At 39.4% G+C, this 13,280-nt stretch overlaps 1 protein-coding gene across 2 annotated transcripts in view; it reads left to right on the forward strand.

Moving 5' to 3' along the window:
• Tmeff2 (transmembrane protein with EGF-like and two follistatin-like domains 2) overlaps positions 1 to 13,280 on the forward strand; it is a 286,588-nt gene that overhangs the window by 220,904 nt on the left and 52,404 nt on the right. For both annotated transcript variants that reach the window (XM_030255650.1, NM_019790.4), the window contains 2 exons: positions 10,557 to 10,705; positions 11,473 to 11,532. In XM_030255650.1, the coding sequence (XP_030111510.1) occupies positions 10,557 to 10,705; positions 11,473 to 11,532 (209 nt within the window). The remainder of the gene's footprint in view (positions 1 to 10,556; positions 10,706 to 11,472; positions 11,533 to 13,280) is intronic.

Here is a 13,280-nt window from a genome sequence, read left to right on the forward strand (position 1 = left end):
AGAGACATGCAGGAAAGCACTCAAACAAATAAAATAAATAAAATTTAAAAATAAAATTAAAACAAATAAGCCATAAAATAAAAAACGAGATGTGCCATCAGATAAGACTACACTATTTTTCCTCTGAAGAAGATGGTCATGGATCTTCTTATAAAGAAAGAAATAGAAATTAACCAGACAAGTAGAAACTTGCTTGAACAACGTAATGGACAAAATTTTCAAACTAACTCCTTTAACAAAATGTAGAACTATAATTCATGTCCTGTTTCTTGTCTTTCATGAATAAAATCCAAAGGCAAGAGATAAAAAAATGTAGTTTCCTGGAAATCTCAGCTGTGATGGAGCCCATGTACGTGTGTTTCTTTTAACCTCTTCTTGGCTGAAAGCATGCCAGAGGGCCAGCTTCAAATCCAAACAGGAAACACAATACCAGCTGAAGTGGGAGGGGAACCCCAGAACACTGTTTGCAGATGTCACTCAATGTGATCGACATAAGGGGGAAAGTAGAGGTTTTGTCCATCACAAGATTAATATTTAATGTAATTTTTAATAATCCAAATTTCATGCATTCTGCCTCCGTGCACATAAAGACCATCCAAGCAAAGCAGCCACACTTCTGGCCATCACAATTCTTGGTTATGACCTCTACAGGCAGAGCAGCCATACCTCTGGTGACCACAGTCCTTGGATATGACTCATACAGGCAGAGAAGCCACACTTCTGGCCATCATAGTCCTTGGATATGACCTGTACAGGCAGAGAAGCCACACCTCTGGCCATCACAGTCCTTGGGTATGACCCATACAGGCAGAGCAGCCACACCTCTGGTGACCACAGTCCTTGGGTATGACCCATACAGGCAGAGCAGCCACACCTCTGGTGACCACAGTCCATGGGTATGACCCATACAGGCAGAGCAGCCACACCTCTGGTGACCACAGTCCTTAGATATGACCCATAGAGTCAGAGCACACACCTCTGGCCATCACAATCCTTGGATATGATCTGTAAAGGCAGAGCAGCCACACCTTTGGCCATCACTGTCCTTGGATATGACCCATACAGGCAGAGCAGCCACACCTCTGGCCATCACAGTCCTTGGATATGACCTGTACAGGCAGAGCAGCCACACCTGTGGCCATCATAGTCTTTGTGTATGACCTGTACAGGCAGAGTAACCACACCTCTGGTGACCACAACCACTGCTTGTCACTGGCATGTTTTCAGGCTTGATGGCAAACAGCATGCACGTGATGCTAATGAAGAGCTTTGCTTCAAAATATTTTTAAAGATGTACAAGAGGAAGAGAAATTGTTTACTTTGATTATTTTAAGATGTAAATGCAGCTGCTTCGAAAGAGGAAAAATAATAATCAAGGAAAAAAAAGAGGGTGACTGTGATCCATGACAACAGATCAATAATTAGCTTTTGCAATGGTTCTATCTCATGGGTGGAGGAAGGGTGTGAGAGTGCTTCCTGCTGCAGGACCGACCCTCCTTTGGTCACTAAAACATTGTCATTAGTTAAGTGTCCATTCCCTGGATTGGGTTTTATTTTAATTCTGAGAGCCAAGCTGTGTATACATAGAATGATTCTTCTGTGGTTATGGTTGTTTTCCTGGTGTCACTGTTGAATAGAACTTGGTTAGTCCCTGTCACCACAGTAAAAATATAAGAAAGGAAATCCATCTTGTACCACATGCTCAGCTCCTCCCTGAGTCTGCCTGTCCATCTGGATTTTGAATTTTGAACACAATGTGGGAAGATAAAGAAAGCAAGGAAAAGTAGATCAAGAGGGACATTGTGGTCATATTTGTTTCCTAATAGTCCACTCTGCTGTGCCTTAAGTAGCAACCCTCTAAGCCTATTGATTCTTCCCTTTCTTCTATATAACAAGTGTATTGCTGTCCAGCTTTGTGTCCTTGCCCCTCTATACCACAGTGCCTTGTAGTAAGTGGCTCTCATTCGTAGTCTATTGTAGTGTAGCTAGCATTATCCTTTGCAAGTACAGCTTTGAGCATGCTGACCTTCTCCTCACCCTGAGCTCAGAAAGCTTTCAGGATTCACCCTTGCCCAAAAGATGAAGGCTACTCCTTGGATTGGAATTGAGCTCCCTTTCAATCTACCTGGACAGCTGTGATTCCCTTTCAATGGAAAGAGCTCATTCGAATCAGACAGATCTAACCATAGTCCTCCCGGGACTTGAGGCTGTCACTCTATACATCTTTCCCCCATGTCTCTGCCCACCACCGCTTGTCCCCATCTAAATACTATCTATGTCTTTCTAGACATTTCCCTTTCTTCCTCTTCCTCTTCCTCTTCCTCTTCCTCCTCCTCTTCATCTTGTGAGTCCAGAGAATCAGAAGGAGGATAAAACAAGGACCCATGCACAAAGAAATGTGCTAGCCACTTCAGCTCCCTGTCCTTTCTCACTAGCTGGTGTTGGTTTACTTGGTGAACCAATTCTGCTGAATGTCCCATGGTGCTCTAAACCAAGACATTTTCTCACCTATCTCTGCAACCTAATAGTGTGTCACTAAATGTCATGTATTAAAGCATTACTAAACTCATCAGGATACGATATAGGTGAAAGGAAAGGATGTGGTGAACCAGCTGTAACTAAAGATGTCTCAGTGGATGATCCGTGCTATCCTAGACTGGAAAGCTAAAACTCTGGCTCCAAATACTACCTGGAGAGCCCCACCCTATCCCTGTGCTTCAGAGTGGCTCACGTTGAATCTTACTTAGGGATATACCCTGGTTAAGGAAAAGAGTATTTCATCTAATCAGATCTCCAAGGCCACTCACCAGAATCACCCATAGTGTTTGATCCCGTTCCCTGGATCTCAGACCAGAACAGCCAAGAACCTCCGGGTTTCAGCCCAATCTCGTTGGCTTCTGAACTATTCTACAAACCATTCATCTGCATCCAGGTTAGACAGGAAAGTTAATGATGACCAACATTTGTTGCAATATTAGAAATTTACAGAATCTTTGTTAAGCAAGGAATATATGAATTACTCCATTTAGTCCCTACAATGCTATAGTCACTCCATTTTCACAGGTGCAGATTCTAAGACTTGAAGAGGTTAAATAACTAGTGTAGTACCACACTGCTTGTCCATAATCAAGCCTAGGTCATACATAGGCCTGATACCAAACCCGAAGTTTACATCACAGGCTCTATCCAACTTGAACAGACTGATGTGTAGCCACCCATCTTTTCCCAAGCAGAAATTCCTTCTGGTCAACACGAGATTCTGTTTTGGAAAGTTCTGGCAGCACCTATTAGAAAGAATTTTTTTCAGCTCAGTTTCCTATTGACTATATACTTGGCTCTTATCCAGTCAGAGTCTCAATATTCCAAGATCTTCCCTGTAGTAGGTCAACTTCTAAGATTCTTTATTTCCTTACAAAATTATCAACATTAATAGCAAGTAAGCCACTTCCATGTATAATATATGTCTTACCATGAGAGAGACAGAGGGCTATGGCTCAGTAATAAAGAGTACTGGCTGCTCTTACACAGCATCTAGGTTCAAGTCCTAGTACCCACATGGCAGGTCACAACTGTCTCTAATTCTAGACCTAGGAGACACATTGCCATTTTCTGTGGTCTCAGTACATATCAAGCATGTGTGTGGTGCACAGACATACATCCAGACAAAACACACACTCATATGTTAATTTTTAAAATTAAAACATGCCTTATCATCCTTGTAAAAATCCCAGTGCATCCTGGATAATATTCATGGAGATGGATATTGCTCCTAGGTTTTAAACTGAAAGAACTGCCATGACCATAAAGAAAAAACTCACATGAGTGACAATATGAGACCAGCCAGCTTTACTCTCAGTTGACATTTTTCTGCCCTTCATATATAAAGCTTAATTTTCTAGGACATTTTCACATTTTCTTCCTCATTTTTTTGCCTTCACAATTCAGAATCATTCCTGCACTGAAGTTTCTTTACAGATAAAAATACTCATAATCAACTTCCATCAAAAGGAGAAATGAGAGCTAATGAGTAAATGGGCTTAAAGTATCACAAGAGTCTGGAATGAGAGGCGCATGCTGTTTTACTGTTATTAATGTAATGCAGCCATCCATCACAGTGAGCGCAGACAGAGGCCTCGTTTGCTGGCCTGGCCAGAGTGGGTCTGTCTCATAGCCCCAGAGACAATCAGGCTCAATGGAAACCAATGACAAGGCTCAAAACAGCCCAGAAAGGCAGCCCCTGGGATCGCTATGCAACTGGATGCTTTCAAATGGATTAGGAACGTTAGACAGTCAAAATATGGCATGGACACTGAGCCAAGGACCTTGAGAAAGGAATGTGTCGCCATGTTTAATAGATGAAACAAAATCTAGTGAAATTAGAGGGCGACCGCAAACCAGACGCATGAATAAGTAATCTGTGAGCTGGCAGGGTTTGCTTCCTCACACTTAGGAGATGGCAGGCATTCCTAAACACGTGGGGGAAAAAGCATTTAACTCACTGTACACCATCCTCACAATGGTCATTTCAGTGAGGCAGGGAACTAAATTAATGTCAAACTTCCCAAGTACTCATGAGTCAATTATAACTGTATGCCGGTCATCATAGGTACTACCACTCAGTTCCTATACTTTAGGCTTTGTACAGCATCCTGGATTCTTTTGCAGTTATTTCTTTCCTTCCCTGTGACTCAGGGAGCTAAGGTTTTCAGTCAGTGTTAACTGTATCTGAAGCAGTTGGTGGTGGTGGGGGGGGGGGGTCATTTCACATAGAGACCCTGAAATTATTATTTTCAAGTATGGCTGATTCTTTGTCTTTGTAGCTGAGAAGAAAAGAAAGCTATATAATCGCAGTGTCAAAATGTCAAAAGACTGAGATACACAGGAAAAAAAGGAAGAAAAGGAAAGAAAGCAAAACAAAACCAGACCCTGAAAGGCACGTGTGCCGTGCTCAGCCCTCCACATCCGGGCCTTGCATGTAATGCTTGTGGCATGCTGTAATTAACTAGTTACTCCTCTCAGAATGAATAATAACGCAATTATTTGCCAAAAGCAGGGAAGAAGGATGGTTTCTGTTTTTAAAAATGAATGCCTTTCATTTCTATATAAGAAAAAAAAATACTGGATTCATTTGCATATTCTGCTAAAGCCAGTGACCTGCATCTTCACCATTAGCTTGTATGATAATTCTGCCACCTTCTTACCAGAGCCTTATATATTTTTCAGTGGTCTGAAGGAGCAATAAACTGTCAAACTGCTACCACGTTCACATTATATCAGTACCTAGAACTACACCCAAATATCACAGAATGTATGCAGTGACTGGCTGGTGAAAGTATCTCCTCTGGCAAGTGGGATATCTATGCCACTGTGGTCATCAAGGACTAGTATTGTGTTTTCTTCAGCTGTGAAAAGACAAACGAGGAAGCCGAGAGCCTGAGTTCTTACAGCCCCTTCTCCATGGCTCATGAGTCAAACAGCATGATTTGGTACTGCTGCACTGATTTATCATATCACTAGCTATCCTTCCCAAGTTCTGTCAAAAGAAACTTTCAAAACAGAGCTATCAGAGACAGAAGAGACCAGATCCAGGAACGAGCAGTAAAACTGAGGAGCACCTGAGACTGTGTGAGCCTAGAAACAGAAGTTTTGTGACAGAACAACGGGAGAGTAAGGAATAATTTTTCCGTATTGAGTTGGGACAGCCCCTTAAGCATAAGACCTCGGTGCTCTGTGTTGCTTGTGTTCATAGCCAACAGGTTATACTGGTTCCTTCCATGTAGCAAACTGGTGTCTGAGTGACCATGCAACTATCTCCACGTTCCTTCACTCTTCACCCTCCCTGGTCCCATTTCCTCTCCAGTTCCCAGGCCTTTTAATGGAGGACATCTCTAATGTTTTTCTCATCGGTGTTGGTGTTGAGACTCACTGACTGTATGCTTGAATTCCTTCCAAGTCCATCTCTGCAATTCACTTAACAAGGGCCTTTTAATTGAAGATTTGCTCTAATGCACTGTGCTAAATATCAGAAATTCAAAGATAAATGGGATACCTTGATCCTGAAAAGGTTAAAGAAGAGCATAAATATAAAATAAAAAAATAAAGAACATTATTTATTCGAGGCAGTGCATACTACTGTGAGGTAGATGAGCCTCCTAGAAACAGATTCATCATTGCTAAGAAGGAAAGCAATATTACCCCAGGAAGCAGAAACTCAGGTAAGATTGCTAAAGCATGCAACTTTACACACACACACACACACACACACACACACACACACACAAACACACAAACACACATGCACATTTGAGTTTATTTCAGTGGTTTGTATGCTTTGATATGGTTGCATAACTATTTAACTGTGTATGTTTAAATTTAGCCAAGTTTATTCATAGCTTTAAGTGGTAAGATTAATGCAATACTCATTAGATTAGTAATTCATTCTAATAGCTGGCACCAACTCACAGTTGCATAAAAGTATCCCTCAACAAAGTGTGCCAATGTTACAAAAGTTTTGATCATGTGTTTGGTAAGACAAAGATTAAGAATCAATATGAACTAAAACTATTGTAATAAATAGCCCAGGCGTGGACACAGCATCACTTTTTAAATCCTACTCATTCAAAGAATCCCTTCCATCAGTTATGATATGAATGTGCATCCATCTTGGTTTTCCTTGAACTTCAATTTGTGGAATGGTACAGTCTCTGGCGTCAGGCTGCCTAGATGGAAAATTATGTTCTGCTTACAAGCTGTACGGCTTCCTCAAGACTCAATTTTCTTACCTATTAGATGGAGATAGTAATAGTGGCTGCCCGTCTTTGCAAAGTATTAAGTAGTTACTTCTTCATTCCACTTTTTTACCAATTGTTTTTCAATAACTACACAGTTATTGAAATTTGAGCATACCTAAAATAGTGAATAAAATGAGGACAGCAAAGATAATTCAGTCATTAACAAAAAGAGACCATGACAGAAACTCAGACTAAGGTCTTAGATCCTGCTTATTGTTGTAATTCATAAAGCTAACAGGCTTAAATATATAAAATACAGTAAGTAATGGTGGTAGAGTCAGAGTTTATTGGTTTAATGGAAACGTATACAGAGCAGGTCTTTGCAATCCATCCAGTTTTCTCTCTCCCCGTACCACATAGTTTCCGAGCCACATCACCTTGTCTCTGAAGCTTCTTCCATATATTTAAAAATGGAAAGAGATGGGAAAGCAGACCATCAGGTAAAGTTCATCCCTCCCATGTGCCAAGCCCTTAATTATGTCACCAGTGCCACATAAACTAAAAGGTAAAACAGGAGGATGGCAGAAGGTTAAGGTCATGGCTATGCCATGAGTTCCATTCCAGCCTGGACTACACAAGACAGAGAGAGAGAGAGAGAGAGAGAGAGAGAGAGAGAGAGAGAGAGAGAGAGAGAGAGAGAGAGAAAAGAAGAAGAAGAAGAAGAAGAAGAAGAAGAAGAAGAAGAAGAAGAAGAAGAAGAAGAAGAAGAAGGAGGAGGAGGAGGAGGAGGAGGAGGAGGAGGAGGAGGAGGAGGAGGAGGAGGAGGAGGAGGAGGGGAGGGGAGAGGAGAGGAGAGGAGAGGAGAGGAGAGGAGAGGAGAGGAGAGGAGAGGAGAGGAGAGGAGAGGAGAGGAGAGGAGAGGAGAGGAGAGGAGAGGAGAGACAGAAGGAGAGACAGAAGGAGAGACAGAAGGAGAGAGGGACAGAGAAATCAGAGGGAAGGAGGGAGGGACGGAGGGAGGATAATTCTTCATCAATTTCCAATTTAAGTCAGTCTTGAGATTAAGAAGATAGAACTTTTAAGTGCCTGCTTGTGTATTGATATATGGTTGTATGGAGAGTAGTGAAGAGTGTGGAAAAAGACCAACATGGGTGTATGCTTTTATGAAGCTTAGATTCTGGAGATTTAGTGAAAACTACATCTCACTTTCACTTAAGGGAATCTGACCTCCTTTTGAGGCAATAATGCAATGTTGACATAGGTACTTTTCCATAGCCATTCCCCAAAACTGATTTATTTGAGGTAATAAGAAGCAAATCTCCAAGAAAGCTGGGACTGAGCAATGGCATGAGCAGACCAAACTCAAATGAGTCACATAGGGTGGGCTTGGGGACTGACCCCTGGGGAAGAGCATCCTATCAAATGCCCTGAAAAGTTGTCAGTGAGGTGCTGCGGCTCGGTGGAAATGCTGACCCTGGGCGCATCAACTCAGTCAACTAGTCTCTTCTCCTTGCTGTTCTCATTTCATCGTTCAGTTTGATAGTAAATGGATTTCAGAAATTATAATTACTTTAGGCCAGTTACAAACTGTTCATTCCTGAGCTTCTCTGTAACACCTCCACTGCCATTTCTATAGGCAGATAAAGCAGTGGACCGTTCAGTTTGTTCTGCTTGCATAAAAACTTTATAAGACTGGAAATTTTTGACCAATAGTTCAAACCTAAACAACCTTTAAAATATCAAGAACTGTCTTTACACAATGAGGCAAGTGGGCCTCACCACTCTGGTTTATTTTTAAGATCAGTGTTTTGGGTAGGCTTTGATAGTTGGGGCCACTCCTTAAGGGCCATCATGAGAAACGCACGCCCTCTGTGGTCTCAGGCAGCTCCTGATCTCAGTTGCTCAGATACCAAGAGGCAACAACATTGGACTCCTGTCCATAATGGCAGAGAGAGAATGCCACCCTGGGCAGGGGTGGGGAGGGCAGGGAGCTTAAGGATTCAGACTGTTGCCACCTGTCCTCACTATTATTTCTGAAATAGATTAATATAAAGGTAATCAGGTACTACTAGGGAAATTCTACCACATGCACAAAAATATACTTTCAAGCACACTAATGCATTTCCTGCCCATATTTTAGCAGTGGTGTAGGTACAGATGATCTCAAGACTACATCCTGAAAATGCCTAGTGTATAAAAGAGCCTTTGCTGTATTGCATTGATCAAGCATGATTCTCAGGCAGTGAATCTTCAGGTTCCAGAGTTACTACTTAATGATTAAGAAATCTAGGCTTCTAGGTAGGACCTCAGCCTCCACGGGGCACAAGAATCTGCTTGTCAGTATATGCTTCTAAAGTTCTATGGGCAATCCTAATGTGCAGGTTGCAGTATAAAAGGAGAACAGGTAGGCCTCACATATCACATCTGTGTGTACCTGTCCTATACCTTATTAGCTTTTTGACTTTATGTGTTGTCTAATATAGTGGTCTGTGTAATGGCTGCTGCAAAGTTTAAATGAAACAATGAATTTAACTGTCAGTATGCAGTGAGTGATTACTCTGTGTGTGTGTGTGTGTGCATGTTTATGTGTGTATGTATGCACACGTACACATGTAGCAAATTAAAATTGTGATTCACAGCATAAAGAAAAACATACAGAGTAATGAATACAAATATGAATAAATATATTTAAAATTTTAATTTTATACCAGTTTGCACACACCAAAAAATACAATATATTAATTATTTATATTTATTATTTTAATGTGTATAAGTGTTTCTCTGAATGTATATATATATATATATATATATATATATATATATATATGCATCTATATGCATATAGCACCCGCTGAGCCCAGAAGAGGGTGTCAAGTTCCTTAAAGCTGCAGATACCCATGTTTGTGAGCCACCATGTGGGTGCTCGTTCCTCTGTAAGAACTGCAAGTCCTCTTAACCAAAATATAATATCCCAAATAACAAAGTAAATTATAAAACAAACAATTAAGAGAAAATTGAAAAATAATTTTATAAAGTTTGTTTTGCAGTGTTTAATTGTGTTCTAGATGATCCAATTCTCTTTAATTCACCAGATGTTTCTTTAGCCTATAGGAAAAAAAAAAAATGTTAAAGCCATAAGTGGCAACCAATTTGAATTTGTCACTTTATTGTGTAAAATAGGAGCTCAAAATAGAAGCTGTGTACCATGGGAAGGAACCTTAGAATGTGCAGAAAGAAACCTGAGAACCCCGCGGGATTTCATGTATATGCTGTTTATAGGATGTGAGCATTTCTGAGAGTCTGGCTACACCTTTCGCTTCACTCTGGAAAGGTATCTGTGGCACTCGGAAAGGTTAAAGACCACTGAAGGTTCCCACTTACTGCTCTTCGTGCCCACTCTCCTTTGTGTTGGAGAAATACCTCTTCTGATGGCGTTCCAAATAGCGTATTTGATTGTGTTCTGTTCTACTGGCCCCTGGGAAATTTTTCTCAAGCTCTCCCCGTTTAGCCATCCAATGAAGAAAGTACAGGAATGCACTTGAGTCACGTCTGAAGCCATTCTGCCACAGTAGCCTATTTGTATTCTTCAAACATCCTTGTGGTGTTTATGCATGTTTATTTTTGATTCATTGCTGGGTCCTCTGGATTATTTACTACTAGGTCTGTGTTGCATTTCATCTCAGAAAGCTGGAAGACCTTCTCTGGAAAAGCACAATTTGATTCTTCTGCATTTTGCCCAGCTAGCCACTTCTCCCATTTGTATTTCAGCCACAGTGTGGTGACATCACTACTGACATTCCATGTATTATTTTGCTCTTCCTTTAGGTGTGTGTGCAACATAGACTGTTCTCAAACCAACTTCAATCCCCTCTGTGCTTCTGATGGGAAATCTTATGATAATGCATGTCAAATCAAAGAAGCGTCATGTCAGAAACAGGAGAAAATTGAAGTCATGTCTCTGGGTCGATGTCAAGGTAATGTTCATAGCAAAATTTCATTTCAAAAAATGTTTTTAGTCACTGTGCAGAAATGAAAAGAGAAGGATAACTCGTTATCAGGCACCTATTTCATTTCCAAAAGACAGTTCTGATTCACAATGGATCGTGTAGTCAGCTGTAGAATTTGTGTTGATTATGGGTGTTTGAAGGCCCATCAGCAACAGTGCATGTCTTTTTCAATGTAATGGGGCTGTATTGTGACAGTGCCATGAACGCAGGAGCCAGTATTCAGAAGACAGCAGAAATTCTCCTGGCAAAGGCTAAAAAAAAAAAAAGTCTAGTCAAGAATTTTTGAATAGATTAGAAATCTTAGAATTAAAAGCAATTGCTCTTTTTATGTATTGATTCGATAGAAATATTTTAAGTACATCCTTAAAAGCTAAACAGGATAGAACATTCTGGTTTTGTTATTCAGGAAAAAAATGGCTTAGGGAGCTTGCATTTGATTTTCTTTTATCATTATATCTCAGTTATAGTTCTAAACCTTCCTGTCCCAAGCTTCAGAAAGCTAACACTGCTGTGTGACTCACATAGACTTAATAAAAGTGCATTGAAAATCTGATTGTATAGAGTGCTCAAAACTATAAATGGATTGTTGTTGTTGTTGTCGTTGTTGTTGTTGCTACTGTTGAGGAAGACAACAAACCTTAACTACCATGAAGAAATGAAGGTACTTTGGAAGAGCAAATTTGATAGATGTAGGAAATGGTTAACTGCGTTTTATTGTTAATTTTTTAACATAGATAACACAACTACAACCACTAAATCTGAAGATGGGCATTATGCAAGAACAGATTATGCAGGTATGTAAAATTTCCTAGGACTAGAATGAGAGCCTGTTTGTGAGAGCCTTGTCCACCACTGTTTACACCTTGAGTACCGCTGTTTATTTACTGTTTATTTACTCCTAACCTGGGCATGCACTGCTCTTTCTTCGAAGTTCAAGCTTTCAGTGGGCAAGAAGGAATTTTTTATTGAACTAAATAAGGCACACTTTTTTTTTTTTGCCATAGTTAAAGCAATTGTCAAAGATGTCAGTAAGATATAATTAACTTGTTTTGACAGTGTAAATGGTACAAATGACAAAACATTTATCAAATTAATGGGCATCAATGGAAATTAATGCAAGGTTTGGCAGTTTATTGTAATAAATGCAAATGTTCTTGTTTGAATTTTCATAAAAGTCAACAGTGGAAAGTTTGCTGATCTCTGACAAGATAGAAATAAAGAGAGTTGCAAGAGCTAACACAAGGCTACTATGAAGATACAGAGTTGAAATTCATGAATAATTTAGTTTTTAAAGAAACTAACATGTCTCATTTATTTAGATTCTAGAATGCGGCTTCTCAGACATGCAAAGTTATAATAAACTTTATGTGAAAGTATAAATCTTATTTAGCAACTATGGAACCTACTTTGAGTAATAAAAATACTACCTAATTTAACTCTTCTACAGTGAGCAATAATTGATGGAATGCAACTAGCATATTATCAGATGACTATAATTTATGAGAATTTAAGGTAAAATTATAAAAATAAAATTATTGAGTTCTATGAAAGTATCCAATGAATATTTATTTATTTATTCACATATTCATTTTTGCTGTTTTGAGACAGTTTCTCTGTGCAACACTTGCTCTTTTATATGCCACTATGTAGACCAGGCTGGCCTCAAACCTGTAGATATCCAGCTGCCTCTGCCTCGTTAGTGCTGGGATTAAAGACACCTGCCACCAAGTACAGCTTCAAGGGATTTTTAAACACAACGTTTCATTTAGCTACTGAACACTTGTAACCAATTTTACAACTAATACTCAAACCCAATCAATTGTTTCTTGTCATTCAAAATATATACTACCATTTTTTTCATCTGACTTCATTATTTTATTTTACTTAATGATAATTGTCATTATGTTTTTACTTGAACAAAGCCCTGGTAATATCTTAATTACTTGCATGTATCAGAATGTGGACATAAGAGGAATTTAACTTTTGCATATTTTGTCTTAATGTTTTCAAGCATCTAGATAAGACTGACATATTGTAAATTCCTGAAACTGCCAGTTATCCAATATATTAACTTTGGTTCTATTATATGTGTATATAACCATTCCCAAAACACCACTGAAGATATTAACAGATGCTTATTAAGAAGAACAACTAGTATTCAGGTCATTTAGGGAGTGTTACCATAAGCAATTGATCTTCTCCCCAGCTTTCTTCCCTTCTTTCCATTATACAGTCTTTACAAATATGCATGTTTTGTGTAAAATCCTCTGTCAGAGAGTGGGTTCTGGAACTGGTTCCAACTCTTTACAAACACCAAAGTCTAAGGACACTATAGTCTCTTTTAAACTGGACTTCTGTTTACATATTACCCATGTGCATCTTCTTCTATGTCTTAGATCTAGATAATTTATAATACTTAATACAATGTAAAGTCTATGAAAATATCTGTGGTATTGTATTGCTTAAGGAATGATGATTTTAAAAGCTCTGTACACATTCTGGAAGATGCAAGTGCTTCACACATATATTTTTGAATCTATGA

This window comes from Mus musculus, chromosome 1 (assembly GCF_000001635.26).
Source record: "Mus musculus strain C57BL/6J chromosome 1, GRCm38.p6 C57BL/6J".
NCBI lineage: Eukaryota > Metazoa > Chordata > Mammalia > Rodentia > Muridae > Mus > Mus musculus.